Source organism: Crinia signifera, chromosome 6 (genome assembly GCF_055691185.1).
Source record: "Crinia signifera chromosome 6, ASM5569118v1, whole genome shotgun sequence".
NCBI classification, from domain to species: Eukaryota; Metazoa; Chordata; class Amphibia; order Anura; family Myobatrachidae; genus Crinia; species Crinia signifera.
The window spans coordinates 136,920,517-136,940,306 of NC_139222.1; the positions used below are offsets into that span (position 1 = coordinate 136,920,517).

The following is a 19,790-nucleotide window of genomic DNA, read 5'->3' on the forward strand; positions in this document are numbered from 1 at the left end:
GGTTTCCTGATTTTTTAATACCAGCCCCGGCTCTTTCAGCCTGGTGCTGGTTACGGCTGTGGGGGGGACCCCACGCCGTTTTTTTTTTTTTTAGTCAAAGCTGGAACGCTCACATGGGCGTTCCAGCTTTGGCAGTATAGTCGCAAGGACGGCAGCATATCGGTCGAACGTGCGTACACACTGCACTTTTGTACCGACATGAGGCCGTCCTGTCGGATGAAAATTAAACAGCAAAGAACCGTCGACCGACCGAGTACGGACAGTCAAGACAGTTTTTTGCCGTTTATCGCTCGTACGGGACAGCTTACACACATATACAATTGAACGGCTGTCCGACCCAGAACGAAAGAATGGCCCGACAATTGTATATATGTGTACTCAGCTTTAGAGCCAGATTCTCTAAGCTTCAAAAGTGATAAAATGAAGAGTGATAAGCAGCCAGCCAATCAGCTCCTACCTGCCATGTCACAGACTGTGTTTGAAAAATGTCAGGCAGGAGCTGATTGGCTGGCTGTTTATCACTCTCCATTTTATCACTTTTGAAGTTTAGAGAATCTGGCCCTTAATGCTTTAAATATCTACAATTGTCTACCCCTGTAAATGAATGACCTGCCACGTGCGAAAAAGGTGGGGATGGCCTCCCACTGCTACTACAGTAATCCTAACACCTGTTCATTAATTCTAGTGTATATATCACAATGGGATTATAAAAATCCTGTTTGTGTGCAATAGCATACCTTATCCATATTCTGCCACTCTCCCTTAGCCAGTCTATCTCATATCTAACAGGTCTTGTATTGCCTTATGCCGAATTCTTTCTCTTTATGGGCGAGATGTACTAAAGGGAAAATGCGGTAAAACCCCCGTTTTACTGCATTTTCCTATGTACTATTACCCGGCCGCACCGTTATCGCAGGGCAGGGTATCGCCACCTTTGGGTGGCGATACCCTATAGAAGCCTATGGGCTTCTTTTCGCCGCCCGCCGTGTCACTGCAACCCCGCCGCCTCGCTCACCCCCCCTTTCCCCCCTCCCTTGGGCTTACCTTCTTGCAGGTCCTCCTGGACCCCGGAAGGTAAGCCCTTCCTCCCCCTAGCAACGCAGCCGGACGTCCTTCCGGCTGCAGGGGGGAGGAGGAGGCGCCGGGGACAGCCTTCTTAGCTGTCCCCGGCGTGTAGGCAGCAGAAGCCGGCTGGGAGGTGACGGAGACCCCCTGCAGACCAGAGTACAGGTATCGCGGGGGGGCTCCGTTACCGCACCGCGATGCCAGCCGCATATGTTAGTACATATGCGCTGGCATCGCGGTGGGGGGGGCGCGAAGGGCGGTGATGTATTTTAATACATCCCGCCCTATGTCTTGTAATTTTGTCAGCAATTGCATCTGTGTTCTCTGTATTCTACACAAACTATCTCCCTCTCTCTCCTGCATTACAAGGTTGTATAATTAGTGTACACATTTAATTAAATTTCTTGCTGCTGATTATGGTAATGGGGAGGGGTGGAGGAACAACTGACAGCATTATCATGTTAGGCAAACTCAACATTTTCAGCAACAAATGTTAATATTTGGAAGAAGGTATGGAACTACAGTGTGTCATGATTCGTAACAATCCAGTTTGATTTTTCAGTATCATTATTCTTTATTTATTTGTAGAGATATTTATTACGCTTTAACCTTAACTTGATGTTTAATACATGGTCATACAAATCATTTGTATATTGCACTAAGTACTTATCACATGCTGATATACTGTATATACAGATATTTTTATAGTTGCATTCCTTGTGGCAAAAGAGTTCATAAGGCATAATATATTGCATGAGGAAAATATGCCACCCTCCTACTATTATCTTTATGCATACTACCAGGAGGTGCACAGATATAGAGGATATACAGTACAGAAGGGACACAGTAAGGGAAAAGCTACCTGCAGGAGGTCACAGATTGTTCTTTGATACTCAGCTAGTGTAGGTAAAAGGTTTGATCATCCACCACTGCCAGCTGGGAGTGGCAGGTTGTAAAAGGGGAAATTGAGTTGGAGGAGTTACTGTATCTCCCTGAATTATGGTGGCTGTGTCTCACTGTCCCAATCATAATGGGTGACGGTAGGGGTGTGTAGCCACACTCCAGCAAAGCATCCGTTTATCTTGTGTTGGCAATCGGGTCCCTACTCGACGGTACTATCTTCCCAGTGATATTCAGGAAAATAGAGCATGGGTGCAAAATCTCTGGCACAGTGAGATCTACCTGAAGATGACACTTGGAAGGTGGCGCCATAGAAGAGGAGGATCCCATGACCTGGCATAAAGTTAGTATTGTGTGCAGTGCAAATCCCCCTTGGACCCAAGGGCCTAGGTGTACCGCATCTTGAACCCAATATAAATGTCTATGGGTGGTACCCATTATGTACATCTGCCATTAATGCAAGAAGACATAAAAGGTTATTGGAGGGGAACATAGTGCAGCCTAGAGCATGAAGAGTTCTAAGCAAGCTCTTCTGTGGGGGGTGCACAACAGTCAGGATTCAGACGGTTAGATCCCGATAGCCGGACCACCATACCACACCCCTTGTGTTGTGACCACTTCCCCAGTAACACATGCTGTCCAAAATCACGGATCTGAAATATACCTCCTAATATTAGGTCAGTAGCTCACAGCTACCATAGGCTTTGTGGCAGTGAATGTTCATCTGCTCTTTTCAAATTCATCACAAATACATGTCAACAGCAACATAAACCATCCCTACAAATGGATTGCAGTACCAAAGTGCACATAACTGTCACAGAAGTTGGCAGATAGTAATAAATATATATATGAAAATATATAATACTCGTAAAGGAAAACAAAATATGAAGAAAAGGTGCAAATAACTAATATACCTCAATCACCTTCCTTTTTAAAAAGCTGCAGCAGTTATTGCAAAGCATTTATGTAATAAACTAAGATCCAATGTGACCTGCAGCTTGCGAATCTCATTTTAGTAAGACACATTGGTTATAACAAAACATTCTCAATGGGAAGACACACAAGATAGGTTATAAAATGAAACAAATCACTGCCAAATGGTAAGAGTACAGGTATGCAGTACAGACCATGTATTTAAATGTATAGGAAAATGGTATATAAAATAATAGAAGGAATTATAGAAGTAGTTATATGGTATAAAAGGAAAATACAGGTTATATGAAGTTTAGGAGCAGCCTTCAGGAGAGCACAGGCACTGAGATAGGTGATTAATCCTCAAAGTTGATGTGGATGGACAATCATGAACAACACTGGGAGCTGAAGTACTAAAGATTCATAACCAGACATGCTTGCACCCCACAAAGAATTGGGGCCTGGTATTTTTATTGGCGCCCATGCAAAATAATTTTTTTTTGCTAGTAATAGAAGCTAATTAAAGACAGAGGTTATATGGAGTAATAGAAGGAGATGGTTATACCCAGTACTGGAGATGATGTAATTGGAGATCATATGGAGTAAAAAAGAAAGAAGACAAATAGGAGGAATTAAATGCAGGGTTATAAGTAGTAATAGGAGATATTATTGGGAGAAGTTATATGGAGTAAAATAAGTTGTAGGGTAAAGTTATAGTGAAAAGAATTAGGCACAGGTTTATATTCAGTAATGGAGGTAATATAAGGACTGCATATATAGAGAGACTAGTAAGTTAGTCTGTGCTATATATATAATATACGGTAGAGACTTATAGGGAGAGGCTATGTGAGGTTATAGAAGTTTTAGGGAAGGTTATATATATAGGTTATATATATAATAGAGGAAATATAGGGAGATGTTCTATAAACTAAAAAAATAGCTATATAGAGTACTAAAAGAACATACAAAAAAGCAGCACTAGAGATGCATAAGTATATATATATATATATATATATATATATATATATATATATATATATGGATTGTCTTTACAATAAAAATAAATTATTATCATCAATTCGCATGTGCTGTATCATAAAATAATGACTTAAAATCACATCACACCCTATAATGATCTTATAAAACCTATGATAAAGCTGCTTGTGGGGATGCAGCGAAAGGCCTTGCACCTGTGCTCTTGGAATAGCATTATTGTAGCCTGAACCAGCCCCGGACCCCAATTCCATCCTTCACCTTTGGAGAACAAGAACTTCCATCTAAAGGCAAACAGCATTCATTCGGATTGGGAACACCATCCACCATCTCCAACTCCCTTTAGTGGTACATACTGGATCCAACTCTCTCTGAGGATCTAAAATGCTGGATTTGGACTCTATTGCCATTGATGGCAAAAATTCTCATCATTTGACTTGGCCTTCAGAACTGCCAATCGATCAGTTAAAGGGTCAATTTAGGAACAGACTGCACTGTTTTATAAGAGCATTATTGGGTGAAATGTGATTTTAAGTGGTTATTTTATGATAGAGCATGTACAATTGATGTTAATAACTTATATTTATTGTAAAGACAATCCACTTGATCATCTAAATATATTTTCCATGCCCCTCTAGCATTGTTTTTTTGTATATGTGCCTTTGGTTGTACAGGGTTGACTACCCTGATTTTCGAGCAGCTGCTTGGACAGGCAGCTCCAGTTCAGCTCTTCCCAAACCCCCCCCCCCCCCAAGAGGGACATTTTGATAGTGAAAGATTATATAAGAAGGGGTTTGCTCAGTCTCTCCAAATGGTGCATGCAGGGGTAGGCTAGTAAAAATAAATTGTTCTACTGTAAATTACTGCAGATCAGTTGGAGACCAATGCACTGGGGGAATTGGGAAGAAGGTGACCGGGATTGTGCATCCTGAGATATAGGGGGTTATTCTGGTTCACTCCTAATGGCAAAATCCTTCTCAAATGGACAAAAACATGTGCACTGCAGGTGGGGTAGATTTTACTTGTGCAGAGAGAGTTAGATTGAAACAAAATACTGTAACTCACCCAAATCTAATTCTAGGCACATTTTACATCTGACCCCCTGCAGTGCACATGGTTTTGTCCATTTGAGAAGGAATTTGCCAGAAGGAGTGAACCAGAATAACCCCCATAGTTTCTGACTTTCCTTATGAGCGGAATTGCTCTACCTTTAAGGAGAGGTATTATGGAGTAATATAAGGCATTACAAAGAGCTATTATATGGTGTTAAAGGTAGAGTTATTAAGAAACAATGCACACAAATAATAAGAAGAGCTTAAAGAATATGAACATTAATACTAGGTAACAGAACTACGAATACATACAAAAAATGTACCAATCAGAGGAACAACATTTGTATAAAAAATGTGTTAAAAATGTGCTGACTAAATATTTAAACAAACAAATCATATGTTTCCCATAGGCATCTTAGCTGGTTGGTTTCTTGAGGATACGTCATATTACACAAATAAACTTAAATACGGACAAAATAGATATTGTTAAAATTGATGCCTCATAATCATTATTCATTTCCTTAATTTAATTTCAATTACACCTGATATATTTATTACTAATAACCTAATTATACCCTGACTATAACATTTTGATGCATTTTTTGGCACCTAAAACATATATTATTAATTTGGTTGATCTCTATAGTGTGCCTTTGCCAAAAAGGCAATATTATCACAACTCCAAAAGCTGGATTCAAGTCTACATCATGGTTTGTGCTTGTTCTATCCCTATCACCATAAAACATAGGGCTTAATTCAGCAGGGATCGCTAAATAGAGAATGCGCAGTTGCCTACAATCAAAAAGACACTAAGACAAAAGAATGACCCCCCATGCAAAATTGTGAACGTATCTCCAAATAGCGATGCATTCCCAGATCCATTCACAACAACCAAAGAGTTTTTATTCCATCTGTGCTAAGGCTTCCACTGATCTGCTAAAGTAACAGGCTGGCAGTGTTCATTGCTGAAATCAGAGGCCAAACCTAAAAATACCTGGTCACACCTGCGTTGCCATAAACAAACCTAGAAAATGCCATGTTTCCACCTCTAGATGCTGGCTTCCTGTCAATCCAACTGCGACTGCTATGTGTGCGGATATTTATTTGCAATATGCATGCGTGCAATACAACTACTGCACATGCGCAGTCATTTCATAATCAACTGGACTACAAGTTCTCTAACTAGCGATCCATAGAGGCCCATAGTAATAATTTGCTCTGTGTGCTTGTATTACTTTAGTACTGTGGAATCAAGGTTATAACTAGGAGTGTGCTGTCCATGCCATTACTCAGTGCACAGTTCCCTTGGGGCAGAACCACTGTCTGGCTAGCAATTTGCTTGGAATGGCACTTTGCAGCAAGTATTGCTGCCCATAGCAACCAATCAGATTCTATAATCTTCTAGAAGGTGCTAAATAAATAAGTAGAATCTGATTGGTTACTATTGGCAACATTCCATCTTCAATAGCACTCCTAGCTTAGTAAATTGACCACACAGTGAGAGGGAGAGGCGGCACAGGGCGCACTGAAACTCTGTTATCGCATTGGGAGTAATGTTTTAATGCTTAATTGAACATTGTAATTGACAACTACAATCAGCATTGCAATAGTATACAACAATGAGGCAATCTAAAATAATAAAGGAAATCAGGAAGTCTACACAAAAATAATAATTAAAGAAAAATGAGGTATTATGCTGTATTTTATAATGTGCTATTTTGCCTATGTCTATAAAAACATTCTACAAAAAAATGAAATAAAGATCTGTTGTATTGATGAAGAATTTAAGGTCCATACATGGTGTATGGTGCATGATGAAGGGGAAAATAGCTGGGCTGAAAACCGCTCAGTACATACACACAGCATTTTCCCCCTGCCCAGCCATTTTCCCCGGGGGGAAGACGGCTTTCTATAGCAGGATGCTATGGAAAGCCATTCCCTCTATCGCTCATCGGCTGGCAATACCAGCTGATGAGCGTCCGCCAGCAGCAATGATGCGAGAGCGCACAGTAGCGCTCACCGCTCATGGCGGCCCCATACACACTGGGCGGCTTTCATGCTGAAAGTTGCTCAGTGTGTATGAGTCTTTATAGAAATATATAGATTTGATATTTGCCTCTCTGTAAATGTGTTATCACTGAACAATGTTAAGTATATACAATAGTGAGTTCTCTGTATCTCTCCTTACAACTCGCTACACCATGCCAGCATTTGTGGATGGTGTAGAACACTGCCATTGAGCAGCGACCATTACTGGTTTGGGTGCTTAGCATGTTAAATCACCTAATTAACATGCTAATCAGCTAAACCACCACGATTTAGATATTTTTTTTTCTTTCAAAATCACTTTTCCAGTGTGGGTCCCAAGCTTTTTAAATGTAACTGAAACTCTTTAAGTAGGCAAGATTTAGCAAACACAGCTATTTGTTTTCATTTTGTTACCTACTGTAAGATAATGGATTTTTAGACCCTTAGTGCAAAATGCAGATAAAACCCTAAACGTTTACAGTACAAACATTGGGGGTTATTCAGACCTGACTACAAAGCTGCTTTTTTGACAAATGGATAAAAGCATGTGCACTGCAGGTGGAGCAAATACAACAAGTGCAAAGATAGTAAAGACCCCCTACACTAGTCCGATTTGGCCAATTTTCACCCAATTCCAATGGATTGGGATGAGAATTTGGGTAAAAAGTGACCAAATCCAAAGTGTTTGATATCCAATCCGATGCACAGTCCAGTGCAAATTGGATCGGTCAGACCTGCTGCACGTCTAACCTCCGATATGGCCCCCTCCCAGCAGTGAGGAACAGCATCACATGCAATATGTAACATGTGATGTATTGCATGTGATCCTGTTCCTCGCTGCTGGTAGGGGGCCATATCGGAGGTTGGACGTGCAGCAGGTCTGACCGATCCAATTTGCACTGAACTGTGCATCGGATTGGATGTCAAATACTTTGGATTTGGTCACTTTTTACCCAAATTCTCGTCCCAATCTGTTGGAATTAGGTGAAAAAGTGGCCTTCCACCCGGGAAGGTATCGGGCGACTCAAGAGGGATCGGCTTGCCATCACTGCTACGACTTCCCACAGTAGTGTATGGCCATCTTTAGATTTGGGTTAGGTGTGTTGAAACAGCAGCCAGTATTAACCCTGCACAGATACAGTACAAAATAAGTCACCTATATCTAATAGGCCCTACACACAGAGCTATATTCAGGCATTTTCTGAGTGATTTTACATAATTTACTAAATTGCTCAGAAAATGTGTAGGATACACAGCGACCATACCGGCCTGTATCTGTTGCTGATTAATAACTTGCATGCTAGTTATAAATTGGTCGGGGCCAGTGTTGTCAACAGAGATCACTGGCCCTGACAGATCACTCAGCATACATTGGTCAACACCGTCAACATAGACACAAAAAAAGTGCACATCGTCCCCACGCATGGCTCACTATGCTTCAGGCACAGTGCCTTGCTACATTTGAGACACTATTTTATTCTCCCACCATGCCCTAGTGGATAGTAGGGCATGAAATACTGCCTGTCGGCTCAAAAAGAAAAAGCAAACCTTTGACTGTCAACCTTCCCCATGACAACCTAATGACCTTGTCGATCTAACTCCATGACAACCTTCAGTCATGTCGATCAAATGCTTGTTGACTTAGTTGTTGTAGACCTAGTGACCGTTTACCTGTAGGGTCCATATCTCTCTCTGCACGTTACCCCACTTGCTGTGCAGCATGTCCATTTGCTAAAAAGCAGCTTTGTGATCAGGACTGAATAAACCCCCCTTTGTATTAAACTGCAAATCAATGCATTGTTTTATTAAATGAGAAGTAAAATACAAAACTTGGTCTCATTTTCCCAATATGCCATATTAAATTCTTTCTAATTAGCACTTTGATCCTGATGAAATCCAGTTCCAACATGTTGCAGCAAATTGCCAGTAAAGACACACAGGGGGGGAATTCAATGTCTGTCAGAAATATCGGCACACACCTTGTCAATGCGGCCACGGATTGGCGAAAACAGATGTAAATCTAACAATTTAGTGGCCATTTTCACCTCTGCAGATTATTTTTTATAAGCCAAAACCGCACTGGCGAAAGCGGATGCTAAATTGCCAACTTCGTGGCCTTTTTCAATGAAATTTGCGATGGTCAGATTGACATAATGGGGGAAATTTACTAAGATTCTACTATACATGTGATGTTGCTATGGGCCTGTCTACAGTCTTCTAGAGGGTGCTAAATAAATAAGTAGATTCTGATTGCCCATAACAAAATCACATGTGAAGTAGAATACACATCTAAGTAAATTTCCCCCAATGGGTCAAATGTAAATTCAACCTAATATCGGCAACAAGTGACTGTCAGAGATATCAGCACTGATTCATTAATTGATGTTAATCTAACATGAGTCATGGTTGTACATTTACAAGTTTTCCTGAAAACTGTAAATTCGTTATAAATATATAATAAAATTATACTCTTATCTTCTATATATATTTTAGATAGTTTTCTTAAAGTTACGGTACTCCTCTTTTAGTAAATCTATGGACATTCTTTACAGACAAAGTATAAAATAGGAAATATGTAGTAACTCATAGCAACTAATCAGATCAAAGCTTTGATTGGTGCAAATCAGATTGTTTGTTACATGCCACTGCACAAATTCATATAGTAAATAACTATGTAATTTTAGCCATGATGTGCATCACGGCCATTATTTTACACCATAAGATTAATTATAATGTAAAATTGCTTAAATTTCGTACAGTGTTCCTCCTATTTATTAAGATGGCAGAACAATGCAAACAGACATCTGCAAGATTCTGTTGAACATAAGTGAATTATTTAATAGGAATTGTAACATCTGAGTTCAAGAATAATTTCTCACAGATATTGAATAGAAAGAAAAGACAGAGTAGTGCTATACCTAATTGTAGTACTAATGGAACAGAATATGTTTTAATCCATTTAGTCAACATAAAAACAGGAATTAAGCTAAGTGAAGTATATAACAGCTCATATAGTCAGCATGGTATCATCCTTCACAGATGAGCAATTATTATTATATTTATCTTTATTTATGTAGCCAAAATGTCCTTCCCCAATGTATATAGTGCATGTTTTGCAGGTCTCCTCACAGAGGGCCTTATTCTGATCGGTGCGGCCCGATCAGAATATGCGGCCGCAACCGTGCAGGCGAATCCCCGCCTTCCATACGGATCGCCACCTGCCGTCCGTAGAATCACAAGTAAAATAATTAGCTCAATCTGTGGATCTTTTAAAATGTGTCAGTGAGTAATGAGTACACCTGTCGGGTGACCTGCAAAACATGCACTGTGTGGGGTCCCGAGGATCAAGTTTGAGACTCCATGTCTTAGAAAAATAGACTGTGCAGGCAAAACTACAGTATATAGTCTAAATAGAATGCTATTCGATTGGGATAAAATCAGTATTGAATTGAAAGTAAATTTCACTGTGTGTACACCACTTAAAGCTGGGCACACACTAGATGACATGCGAACAATGCAATGTCATCAACGACTTCCCTTGAACTCCCGGAGAAATTATACAGTGTGTACACACTGTACAATCTTGTAAAAGATATCATTGACCACATCCAGGAGTATGCTGTTGTTACCAATATCCTCACATTGAGCTGCATGTACAGACAATGGAGGAGGACACTGATGATGTGCGGAGCGTGCATTCTCAGCGATATAGGGCCTGATTCAGATTTGGCTGAGAATTCCCAGCACAAGCAATTGTCGAATGGCCGCGCATGTGCATAGTACGCAGTGTGCTGGGTCCCCCTGCCAATGATGGCATGCCATCAGTGGCCGTTTGCAAGGTGATTGTTAGCCGTGGCCATTTGTGGGTGGCACATGCCAGAAACCACTGGCAACGCCCGGCTGTTGGGAGGGCTCCTGATGTCAGCAAAGGCCTCCATCTCCCCCCAGAGGTCTCCATCCCCCCATGGCAGCTCCGAGTAAGTCTAGACTTCCTCGGCTCTAGACTTACTCGGCTGTTGCAAACAGGGGGAAATCCATTTGATGGTGAGTGATTGCAAATGGATTTCCCCATGTGCATGGCTGCAAATGTATTCAGAGCCGTGCACAGGGGCTGGAGGGAACTCTGGCCTGGCAGCGTTTACCTGATCGCTGTGCTCCGAAGATTCTCCACCCAGCGATCAGGTCTGAATCTGGCCCATAGTGCATACACACTAGATGATTTGAACGATTTGTTGTTTGAACCATTGGAATTAGCCGAATCATTCAAAGTTCCCAGCTTAATATTTCTTACAACAACCAGTGAATGGTTCCGACTGTTGAAGGAAACAAGAGAACCCGATGAAAGAAATGGAACCTTCCAGACAGTGACCTGCTTGGAAGGGAACGCATATACTATACCTAGAGACAGCAAGCACTGTGTCACTATGCCGCTAGTAAATATTATTTTATATCTAAGTGATTTTACTATAGAGTTTACTTTTTATACTATTTATATAGTTCACTGGAGATATTTGTACCACCAGTCCTCAGTGGTGCAATGTGTTGCTCTTGTCCTTGGTGAACCATTTTTGCTCTGAAATGACTTGACAAAAATGTTATTGTGAATGTGAAGAAAGAGACCCAGCCCAATATAATGTTTAATGTCCTATGAGATAAATTAGCCCTGGCTTAATGGCAAACTACTTATATAGGTAGATGTTATGGTGACTATGACTATGATTATGGTTTTGCTATGATCTACTCCATTGGCAGACCTCCTCCTGTCTTTCCATTCTGTGCTGTTGCCGAAGATGTTGGGTACACAAACCCTTACAGCAGCAGGAAGATTGCTATTCAGAGGAGTGCCACCGTTGCTCCACAATTACTGTACATTTTACTTATTGATTGTGAACAGTGTCCAGAGCATTGTTTGTAGGTCACCCTGTAGGACTTTTGAAATCCCAGCTGTCAGGCTTCTTTTCCTTTTATAATTCACAACCCTACTCTCGTTATTTAGCTACACCCTGGAACACTCTGCATGTTCTGCAATATTGTCTTTCTTTGTATGTATTGCAAAGGCTTTTGTTCTATAGAAGTTTTTGAGGTATTAAGAAACTGCATCTTCATGCTTTAGCAATGGATTGAGCATGTTAAGTTAAACAGTAAATAACTTGTTTCTTCAAAAGTGAAGACAAATTCATATGCAATACTGGAATATATGGGTAAAGTTTAGGATAGAACAGTACGTCATACCCAACTGATAGGAAACAGCAGATTTGAACATTGGCATGTGAAGATAAGAGGTTGGAAGTTATAATAACTGCATAGTAGGATTGATCGTAAACACTGAGCCAGATTTACAAGGCTCACAGTCATTATTCTGATATAAAATGTTTTCATATTCTTCTCTCTTCCTAGGACTTGTTTAGAAGAGCCTGTAGATATTGTGCAACCACATCAGCAGAATCCCAAGGGACAACTCTAGCTTTGAAAGCTCCCTTCTGTTTCTCTTCCATCTTTCTGATCAGTTTGTGCATGGGATAATTTTTTCGTGGGAAAGCAACATCTGTGGAAGTAAATGCAGCAGTCGGGCAGAAATCATTGGCTCCATCTCCAACATATAACAGGTTTTCAAACTTCACTCCTTCTTTTGATCGTTCATTGAGATATTCAGACAGAATTTTTCTCTTGCACATGTTAGCTGGGCACTGTGAGCAACTATGTGTATGATAAGGACCTAGAGTTAAATATTCACTCTTTTCCACATTAGTAGGGTTGCTAATTATCCTGCGGAAAAGTGAATCATAACCATAGCTTCTCAAATTGCTCTCAATGCCAAACACATTAGCATCAGATACCAGGATGATCTCAAACTTATCTTGGTTCTTGGCCAAGAACCGAAAGAGAGTAGGCATTCCAGGTGAGAGTGGGATTTTTTCATAAACAGATTTGAGGTCAACCAATCTGACACCTTTATCCCCAAGATACTGAAATACCCTCTGCATGTATTGGTTGTAATAGCCATCTTTGAAGGTCTCCCGTAACCAATCAGGAAGCTCCTGGTCTGGTGCCACCTGAATCACTGAATCATCACTGTTCTCATTGACAATTGTCTCATCAAAGTCGAAAACCAGGAGGTATTTTTGAGGGGCTGCCATCTTTATCACCTACATAAGTAAATAAGATGGTCAGTTAGCTGTATGGGTTAACAATTTTGCATGCCATCCTGGCAGTTTGTTTATGAAATACACAAAAGGCACTTGTTTTTTACTTCAGGGAATAAAGCACAAGTATAAAAACAGAAAAAAATATTTTTTTGTCATACATATAATAGTTAAATAGTTAACTGTATATGGAATGTAAGCAAGGACTCAGTGAACCTTTGTTTTAGTCTTGTTTACATTATTCTTAAAAACCTTATGAGGTAATCCAATCTGGACAGAGCTATTCAATTGTTTTAGACACCCAATACTTATCGCCCCCAGATGCACCGAGCTTAGCTGTATAATTAGCTAAACCCATCTAAAGTACTGGGTACGCTTTAGAGACTGCAAATAGGGCACCCAAAAGCCTGACTTTCAGGATTTGTGCTTATCACGTCAGGAGCCCACGGCACTCACAACATTCACATCATTCAGCACAACAATTAAATAGCTCCATTGGGCGCAAAAAAAACAACTGCATTCCACCTATACACTACTACAATACCATGTTATGGTTTTTCAATTTAGCATAGTAGTCAATGTTACAAGGGGGACTGCCTAGCAGTGGCAGTAACTTCCCATTGGAAGCACTCCCTGTTAACCCTTTGAGTGCCAAGTGAATTTGTCAAAATTGGTGTGAAAATTGCCAAGCAAACATTTTTTATTCATCATAATGATCTATAATGTTTACCTTATATAGGAAATATAAACTTTTAATACACAACATTTTTTATTCAAGTGTATATAACAAATGTGAGCGACGCTGGAATTTTTAGCGGATATTTTGCACATGGCTTACAGATGTTGACACGCATTTTTTTTTGCACATCTCTCACAGATATGTTGACACTCAAAGGGTTAAGCACAGCCATACAGGAAATCCTAGGGGAGGTATTTTCTGGAAGTCCGGACCGTGATAGCAGGGTGAGTGTTTGCCATGGGAAGCCACCCCCCCTGCCATAATATCAGTAATTTCTGGCTTGTATGGGCTTCAGTCAATGGAGATCACAGAAGTCATCAGCTCTAAGCCCTGCCTCCTATTACCATTGGACTTGACCTCAACCTCCTAAGGACATCAGATTTCAATCACTGGGAGGGCGAGGCCAATGATTTGAATGGAGATCAGCCAACCCCATTGCTCAGAAAGGAAAGGAGCACCACTGATTATTATATAAGGGCATTATTATGTATTGAATATATTAGGGCTCCAAACTAAAGGTGCATACACATGGAAAGATTTGAAGCAAGATGTAGGTGTTTCCAATTGATCGTGTATCGTTCACAATGTGCGTACCCGCTGATCGTTAAGATAGGTCTATGATCCTTCCTGCATGCAGGAAGATCATAGACCAGTGATGGCTAACCTTGACACTCCAGCTGTTGTTCAACTAGACATCCCAGCATGCCCTGCATCAGTTTTAGCATGACCAAATAGTAAAACTAGCATGCTGGGACCTGTAGATCAACAAGGTTAGCCATCATAGACCAATCTTTTGTGAAGTCTTTCAAATTGTTTTGTGTGTACGCACGATGAACGTTTTGAAACCATCGGTAACAATGTTGGATCGTGTCCTGTGTGTGTGCACCTTTAGATTTAATTATATTTTATTATTGCATTAATATTTTTTATTAGTATACTTATTTCATACTGAAATGATTAATTGTTTTCAAATGGGAACAAACAATTTTTTTTTTTATGGGGGAAAAGTCTTCTGTTCTGATGTTGAAAACATTTATAGTAGCATAAAATAGTATTTGCCATAAATTACTTTTTTTGTCCTCATTAGCAAACATTCTATTAATACAATTAAACATTCATTTGTACTTCTAAAGTATTCATTAAATAATAATGCTCTCATAAAATAATCAGTAATTTTTTGTGTCCTCTTATTCAATAATGATTGCAATGATAGTCAATGCATTGGGATTCCTGATCTGTTGATTGTCCAGATAGCTCCTCCCAAACATTGATTTCACAAGGGCACTTCAAATCGCTAGTTAATATGGCAGTTTTCAGGACACAATTCAAAACACCGGCAATCAAGGTGCTATCCTATTAGCTGTGCTAAATTACCACAGCTAATGGATCCCCCTAGGGCAATCCAATAAGCAATGTGAACCAACACACATATCAGGGAATCTGCTTGAGGCATGAAAAGCAGCTCCAGGAGACCCATTTTGGGCCCAAAAACACATGGGTCTGGGAGCATATCCTGGATCCCATGTGTTGTTCAAGGATAACAAGTCAATTACCACTAGATAGTCCGATAATACTATCTATTCTATTCTAAAAAGCCTGTTATTACCACATGGTGAATTAACTCATGTAATAGGATACCGGTCTTATTAAATGTACCTCAGTGTTTGTTGAGATAATCTGTGTCTTCAAAACAGCTTTATATGGCAGTGATGTGTCACAATAAGGGGGTGTCCGATTAGTTGCAATCTTTTTTCTTGTGAAAAATAATGGCTTTTTTTCTGCATTTTTTGGCCAATGTTTTTTAATGGGCTATTTAGGTAAAGTCTGTTTTTATCATGAGAAAAATAGCCCATTTTTGTCCAATAGCGAATGGGATCCAGGATAAATTATCGGACCCATGTGTTATCATGGCTTTAACATAATTTGGCTTGATTTAAGTCAGGCATGTCCAAACTGTGGCCCTCCAGCTGTTGTGAAACTACACATTCCGGCAAGACTCTGGCAATGCATGATGGGACTTGTAGGTTCATAACAGCGGGAGGGCCATAGTTTGGACATGCCTGATTTAAGTGAACAGTGCAAGAGATACTTAGGCCATTACCCAATAATTACCACAGCTAGTGGATTCATGGGGCTATCCAATTACTCTTGATAGCTGCCAATTATCTGGGATTATGCTTTACCTGCCTCAGCCAAATACTGGCTGTATTTTTTGCGGTTTTTGGCTGATGGTCAGTATAGGGCTATCCAATCTAAGCCCTTTTTATAATGGGAAAAATGTCCCATTTAGGCCTATAACATGTGATCCAGGAGAAAGTGGATCTGTTGGCGTTGAACTTGTTGGTCTCCATATCAAGTAAAATCCTTGTGATATGGGGATGTATATAAAGAAAAAAATTGGAAATTGTGTAAGTTGTTTTTTTCCAATTTTTTTCTTTATATACATCCCCACATCACGAGGATTTTACTTGATATGGAGACCAACAAGTTCAGCGCCAACAGATCCACTTTCTGTTCTGGAATACCTTTGAGTGAGGATTACATAGTGGTCCTCCAATTGGATTTGTGGCTGCAGGGACTGGTTGCGCCTTGGGACATTTCTACACTTTTTCATTTGGAGATCCAGGAGAAGTTACTAGACCAGTGATGGCTAACCTTGACATTCCAGCTGTTGTTGAGCTACACATCCCAGCATGCCCTGTAACAGTTTTACTATTTGTACATGCTAACACTGATGCAGGGCATGCTGGGATGTCTAGTTCAACAACAGCTGGAGTGTCAAGGTTAGCCGTCACTGTACTAGACCCATGTGTTGTTGCAGTTCTAAAAGCCCTCATACACTAGTGGGACTTTTTAAAGGCTTGAAGTCGAATGCGATTTCCGTTGAACTCCCCAGCAGCTTCCCGGGTGTAAGGATCGCATATGATACAACGTAAGTAGACTTTTAGCATACAATGTATTGTATGTGATCCCATTCATGGCTGCAAGATCCGATAAATCTTTATGGCAGCCATGGCGATCTCCGGCTCCATTCCAATGTGTACAGGTCCATGCATCAGATTAAAATAGAAAGTTAAACACATACGATGTGACACTTTTCACCCGGTGTCTTGGCACGATGCATCAGAATCGCATAAAAAAGAACCCAAATTGCACTAATGTATGGGCATCTAAAGGGCTCTCTGTTAGGGATTATGCTTCAACTGCCTGAAGCATAAAAATATGTTGACAAAATGTGGTGGTCTAGTGATGACTTACCTGGTACGACAAGTTTGGCGGGTCCAGCGCTGTCTTTCAGGTCAAGCGTGATGTCAGCATGATTTCCAGTGGATCCTACATGGTTTATGGGGGTGAGTATTACAAGTTCTAATCTAATCCCCCTAGTGCCTACCCCATACCTTTGCCCCAGTGCCAAACCCTCTCTTCCAGTTTCCTATCACTAGCGCTCTCCTCCTGCATATATATTTTTTAAATCAGCTGTAAATATTCTATTGTCGACATTAGCAACTGGACTTTATATCATGTTGACATTCAGACCACATTGACACACAGAATGTCAACATAATGAATGCATACTATGCACACACTTATGCTGGAAACTAATATTCAATATGATATTCATAAAACTAACAACTCATATGTTCTAATTGTGTTTGCTATTAAAAAAAACCTGTGTTTTAGAACATCGGCAGTATACAATTCTGGCAATTGCGGTTAATAAACATTGCACAGTTTCTTGTTAATAATTGGAGTCCCAGCCAAGGCCAAATATATTACCATATTTCAAACAGTGCACCTACTGTATGGGTTTAATTTGCTAAGATGAGAGTTCTATGGAAGATGGAATATTGCCCATAGCAACAACCAATAGGATTCTGGGCCAGATGCACTAAGCTTCAAAAGTGATCTAATGGAGAGTGATAACAAACCAATCAGCACCTAGCTGACATTTTTCAAACACAGCCTGTGACATGGCAGGCAGGAGCCCTCTATATTTTATCTTCTAGAATGTGCTAAATAATTAAGAAAAATTGATTGGTTGCTAAGAAAAAAATCCCATCTTAATAGAACTCCAGTCTTAGTAAATGTACCCCTGAATATCTGTAGTATAAGGATGTATACTTTCCTGTGGTTATATACAGTATGCCCAATAAGCACAAATACATACAACAAGCAAGGTATAATAAACACTGCAAATGATGCATTTTCAACCTAAGCAGATACTTTAAATGCCAAAATGTAACAAACAGGTATCTTAACTATAAAAGGAGTTCTACATCTCCAGCATTGCAGTGCAGTCCCCTCCCCAGAAGACAGCTGTCAGCCTGGCTGGGACACACTGTGCCCATACTGCTGCCTGCAGTGCTATCTCTGTCACACTGGCTGACTATAGATGGATAGAAGAGGGTAGAGAGACTAGAGTGCTGCCCATATGATTATGAGTACAGAGAAGGAAAGAAAAGGGGTTCATAAAAGAGGAAGGTGAGAGTGTGGTTCGTACGAGATGCAGCCAGGAGCAGGGTGTGAGCAGGGATCGATGTGTCCTCTGCTTCTTTACCATCGCGCAGCCCGAGGAAGCTGAAAGCACTGGGCAGTCAGGGCAGTATTAAACATTATAGCGCCATGCTGGTCTATAGACCCAGCAGTCATTATAACATGAAAGCAAGCTCCCATCACTTACTCCATGAACATCCCATCTATAGCCACATTATCACTGGGATCAGATCCATCAATACCCTCGAAAAGCCCCCTGCTGCTGCTGCAAGTGCACGTCTGACCAATTCTCATTCATGCATCCAGCTCTTCTGCCATCACTGGCTGCTGCCCCTGTACCGTCAAATATTGGGCTATCCTCCCCAAGTATGCAGTGGTCGATCCTACACCATGTTTGCCCTCTAAACAGTTAACCCCCTGGCAACCCCAAGTGGTACCTCCCCGCTTGTGATAAGTGAAGGTCAGGACAGTGCAAGTCATATGAAGGAGAGGGGGGTCAGCACTATCTTACGCTCTTGTCTGTATGGCTCCTCACTCCTCCCGGGTTAGATGAAGACCTGTGTGCGAGTCGGTCACTCTCAGCTCGCCCGATATTTTATATGAAGATCAAGATGTGAACCGGCTGAATCGCTTCGCGTCACACGTAGATCAGCCAATAGGAGCTTGGCTGGTGATCAGAGGACGCCGCAACAGGGCGGGGCGACCAGCATCCAACAGCAACATGCCCCGCCCATTTCCATTCACAAGCTGTCATGTGGGCGGGATGTCGCTGTGACCGACGCCCACCGCACGGATATAGCCTACCCATCTTAGGTAACACGAGTCGGGCTGGGCGCTGCTCCTAGAGCTGCGGGCGGCTGCCGCTGGCGCTGATTCCGGTGTCGGTGTTGGTGGAGTTCTGTGCACAAACTGTGTATGTACTTGAGTCCTCTCTCCCTGGCTGGGCAATGGCATAACTAGTACAGTACTGACAACCATGTCACATTCTCCCTTGTGCGTAAGGGAAATACAAATAGCGGTGTGATAAGGTAGGTTACACCTATCCCGCACCAACTAACCCGTTTCAGTCTGCTATTATAATTCATTACTCTTGGACGTTTCATTATGTTTTACTATTACACAAATAATATCGCTGTAAATATTATTATTATTAGTGAAAAACTAATGTCCCTAGTGGCAGGTTCCTGAGGGATGATCAAGTTCTCTCTGCTTTTATCCGGTTTGTCAGTGCTCCTACCACTCACCCCCTCCTCTTCCTCTCAGCCCATCGCCTCCTTATCTACTATATATCATGGGACTAGAACCAGACAAGCTGCCTGCACAGTGCACACTGCATCTACTTCTCCAGCAGCTGGACAGTGACCGATAACCAAAGTGTCTTATCTTTGTTACTAGGGCTCAGCAAGGGCATCGCTCTATACATTATAGGGGTTACTTACCACCAGCGCTAAGCACTTGTAACAA

The 19,790-nt window shown here is 41.0% G+C and overlaps 1 protein-coding gene across 2 annotated transcripts; it reads right to left on the reverse strand.

Moving 5' to 3' along the window:
* Positions 1 to 7,907: 7,907 nt before the first annotated feature.
* Positions 7,908 to 18,982, reverse strand: PHOSPHO1 (phosphoethanolamine/phosphocholine phosphatase 1). 2 transcript variants are annotated; one of them, XM_083147325.1, is made up of 3 exons: positions 18,838 to 18,982; positions 17,091 to 17,165; positions 7,908 to 13,096 (listed from the first exon to the last, which is right to left on the reverse strand). In XM_083147325.1, the coding sequence occupies exon 3, from the start codon at positions 13,085 to 13,087 to the stop codon at positions 12,344 to 12,346; it is 744 nt and encodes a 247-aa protein (XP_083003451.1). In that variant the 5' UTR covers positions 13,088 to 13,096; positions 17,091 to 17,165; positions 18,838 to 18,982; the 3' UTR covers positions 7,908 to 12,343. The 2 variants fall into 2 exon arrangements, with proteins under 2 accessions (XP_083003451.1, XP_083003450.1); XM_083147324.1 differs by lacking the exon at positions 17,091 to 17,165.
* Positions 18,983 to 19,790: the final 808 nt, after the last annotated feature.